Source organism: Siphateles boraxobius, unplaced genomic scaffold (assembly GCF_051911475.1).
Source record: "Siphateles boraxobius isolate OS27281-9 unplaced genomic scaffold, OSU_SipBor_1 25, whole genome shotgun sequence".
In the NCBI taxonomy this organism is placed as follows: domain Eukaryota; kingdom Metazoa; phylum Chordata; class Actinopteri; order Cypriniformes; family Leuciscidae; genus Siphateles; species Siphateles boraxobius.
The window spans coordinates 4537709-4541908 of NW_027508866.1; the positions used below are offsets into that span (position 1 = coordinate 4537709).

A 4200-nucleotide genomic window follows, 5' to 3' on the forward strand; every position below is an offset into this window, starting at 1 on the left:
CTGGAGCCAGGAGATGACATCATGGCGGACAAAGGGTTCCTCATTCAAGACCTCCTTGCTGACGTTGGAGCTAAGCTCATCATTCCACCTTTTAAGCGTTCAGCTCAATTCAGCAAAGAGGAAACAGAACAAACCCAAGCCATTGCCCGCCTCAGAATTCTGGGACTCTCCTGTGCCGCTCACACTGATTGGCAGTGTGAATCAGATCTGGCTTAACTGCTGTGTTTTAGCAAACTATCAAGGACCTTATTGTTTTGAAGAGTGAATGAATTAATGTTTTGTATGTAAATGTATAATGTGTAAATAATTTAGTGTTCCCACATTCTTAAACATCAAATTAAATATAATTGTAATATTCGTAATATTTTTCTGTTGAAATGTGACTGATTTCACTAAAACATTAGATGAACAATTAAAACAATTTTGGTCAAAATGATGCATCCTTTAATTTTTTGGTATGTGTAACATAAACTGATTAATAACTTATTTAATAAATAACATCAAACATTTACAATAAAAAAATGACATTAGTTCATCAACAGTAAGACAGAAGGCAAAACTGATTGGTAAAGACAAGATTAGTGGAAAAACACCAAACTTTTACAATAAAAAATAACATTAGTTCGTCAACAGTAAGACAGAAGGCAAAACTGATTGGTAAAGACAAGATTAGTGGAATTCAAGGTATGCATTCATGTATGTGCCATAATAATATACATCTAATTTCTCTTTCATTTCCGCTATGAAGGAGTCATCACGCCAAATTCTTTCCACAGTTAAATTTGATAGGGTATCGGTAACAAAGTCACACCATGTCAGTCCTGTGATTGCCAGTTGGCCCTGAACCTGCCAGTAGTATTTATGTGAACGCCTCAAAGTGGCGTGGCCTTCCTGCACCTTGAGGTGAGCAACCTGAGATGGATCATTTTTTGTGCTGCTCTTCACCTCAACCAGGCCAAAAGGAGGCGACTCTGAAGGGTCATACACCCGACCGTCTGGACTGGCCCCGAGATGTGGTGCGTCAGGGTGAATGACGAATCCTGCTGGTAGCACATTAACTCGCATAGTTTCAGCGTAGTTTGCCAGCACTTCATGCTCCACCAGTAGACCACGCTTCATTGCACCTGTTTGCTTTGTGGAGCCTCTGATCATTTGAATAGCTGCAGACTCCTCCTCTGCACGACCTGCCCTACTACAACAAGCTTCCCAAAAACGACTGGCAGTCAGCCTTGGTCGCCGTAGCTGTGTCCACGCAGGACATTTGGACTGCTGCTGAGTTTCTTTGGCTATCTCGCTGGACAGCTGCGGTGACACTTCTAGAGACTGGAGATGCATCAACTGATGTAAGGTCGGGACGAAATGCAACCTGGGAAAAGTGTGCTGCATCAGAGGAAGGGACGGAAATTCTGGAGCCATGTGGTGTAGGATGAGGTCACTGGACTTCTTGGGTGGACAGTGATAGGACATGGGAGATCCACGAGGGACAGACCCAAATCTAGATGGCGTCAGCTCCATCTCAGAAACCCCATCCAATACAACAGCCATGAGAGACTGGGGCTGCACCTGGCTTAATTTACTTCCAGATGCCATCATATATGGATCTGGCAGTGGTCCTAGACAAAAGAGCAAAGAGATACACAAGATTATTGGTCACACAAAAGAAAATTTAGACATGAGTGCTTAACTACATTTACATTTTATTTATTGTATCTGCGGATAACCATAATGATGTTAGTCATAACATTTAAAAAAAAAATAACTTACTCTCACAAAGCAACAATCAACCAGTTAACAAATTAGTCACCTGTATATGCCTTGTACAATGTGGACCTCAGACCGTTCTGACCCACTGTTTTGGGCTTTTGCACCACCAGCTCACTAACAGGTTCAGGATGGATTCCCTTAAAAGTAAAAGACAAAAAACAGTTACAGTCTGTACTGTAGTCACTTCTGGTGGTGTTTTTATAATAATTTACAGTTGTTATAGATACGCATCAGTTCTTAAATCATATGACATGTTTATCACAAACCCACCTGTGTTCTTGGTCTGTGCCATCTCTGCAAGCCACTAGTGCAGGCCAAGGGGGGTGGAACAGCCTGCAGACCCAGCTGTGAATAATGTGCGGTCTGGTACAGGATAGCAACTACGTGATTGCAGAATCCTTTACCAGCCGCACAACTGCAGGAGAAAGCTTTCAGGTTGGCAGTGGCACTTTCTGCCTCCAGTGATATCTAGACACAATAACAAATTAAATAGGTTACACTGAAGTCATACTTACGCAGTCACATCAATGTTCACAATAACATGACACTATAACTTTCAGTAAAGAAATAGTAAGTGAAGAAAGTGCCGCAACCGCAGCAAGAAGAGTGAACGCAAGAACGGGCAACTTTCTGAACTTTTGCCAACCGGCATTCTGTCTATAGTCAAACCTCCAGTTTGTGAGGCTCCTCGCTCTTCCTCATTGACCTGAAGCATCTACCTCTCACTACAACCTGTCCCTGAAGTATATTTGATACTACCGCATGCGACAAGAAAATATTACGTGTTATCTCACATAGGAATACACAACTTTACTTCTTAACGTTAAGTCAGTAACATTTCACATTTACCTAGTAAGTTACAACTTCACCAAATTACTTCTTGTTATATTATCTCATGCCATCTCACTTAAACATACACACAACATATTCACTGCGATGTGTTATACCTTATATTACAAATTCACAACACCTAAGATTTACCATTACTTACTTTACAGTTAACGTTAACAGAGATATAACCGGTGATATGGTTAAAGCTAGCTACAGCAATTTCTTCGTTTCTTAACTTGGTAATTGTGGATAAACTCTTCATGGAAGAATTTATATCCCTTGTCCAACTTGTTCCCTTTAGTGGATGAATGTATCTCCACACTCTTCACCACATCGGCGCTGGTGAACTTCGGAAGACTAGTCAGGCTAGTCGAAAGCACTCTAACGTTAGCTGCCATTTCTCCGTCAACAAAGCTTACACCGGAAATGGGTTTACGCTTCCTTGACGTATTTCCGTTTTTTGCGTAAAAGGTCTATTAAAGTATGAGGGGGAAAAATAACGTATTAACGATATTGATGCATCTGTAACGTTACTTGTAATTGTTGTCATCAGGAGGAAATAAGTTATACTTTCTCATGTCTTTCTAATCTTCTTTAGCACTATATTTCTCAATTAGTCTCTCTTCTTATCCCACTAATGTGCCAAGATTAGATGTACCCCCCAAATCATCAGACAAATCATCCGCCCATCTCTATTAGCAACTAATTTCTCTTAGCACCTAACGATAACTCGCTAGCTAGCCAGCAGCAATACAATAACTTACGTTAACTCAAGTGTTAAGTTACAACAGCGGATTCACAAACCTGTAACACTTGTCCGCGGTTCGTCTGACACTGCTTCTGAATCTCTCCGGCCGGTGAGGTTTAATTTTCTGTATAAAAAACTTTGTTATGTCCATAATAATTTATGTAAGCTCACTACGACGCCAGTGAAACATACAAAAAGCCCGCCAGCAGCCAGCCCCTGATGACAACAACGACAAATTTCTTCTTCGTTAGTTTTTATTGGTAGTTGGCAAACAAGCTGAGTGATGCGCGATGCATTACCGTCCGCATCCACGCACGGTAATAGAGATTTTGTTTCATTTTTTGCCGCTCCAGTCAGAAAGACTGAGATAAAATGAAAACAAGTTGAAGTTATTTTAAAAAACCTAAAAGATTCGGGGCTTTTGACAAAACATTCGGGGCTTAAGCCCAATTAGCCACCCCCCCCCCCCCCCCCCCCCCCCCCGCTGCGCCCCTGCAGCAGGGGCGTAGAATTTAGAAATGTTAGAAGAATTTAGAAATGTTTTGAAATCACTTGTACCCATACCTGATCGAAAAAACAAAATCCAGTCTTTCACTCGGCCTGTGTCCGTTTGAGTCTTTTCAAATTGTGTGCGCGGATAAAATACATTCTAAAACGTTTAACGTGAAAAACGCTTAACGGCTTTGTCCTAAAACTGTTCAATTAAAAGATCAAATTCTGTACACACCTTATTAATAAAGCATACTATATAGCCTACAGAAAAGCAGATGAGCCCAGAATATGAACGCAGCGCGTTTTATTATAGGCTACGTTAAGCATTTTCCTCCCATAGAAAACCGTTAAAGAAAAAGCTTTAG

The 4200-nt window shown here is 41.0% G+C and overlaps 1 protein-coding gene across 1 annotated transcript; it reads right to left on the bottom strand.

The window, feature by feature from the left end:
• Positions 1-669: 669 nt before the first annotated feature.
• LOC143750668 (uncharacterized) lies at positions 670-2993 on the bottom strand. The gene is made up of 4 exons (XM_077243866.1): positions 2832-2993; positions 2035-2232; positions 1805-1901; positions 670-1613 (listed from the first exon to the last, which is right to left on the bottom strand). Exons 1-4 carry the CDS (start codon positions 2991-2993, stop codon positions 670-672), a joined length of 1401 nt encoding a protein of 466 aa, XP_077099981.1.
• Between the last annotated feature and the right edge of the window lie 1207 nt (positions 2994-4200).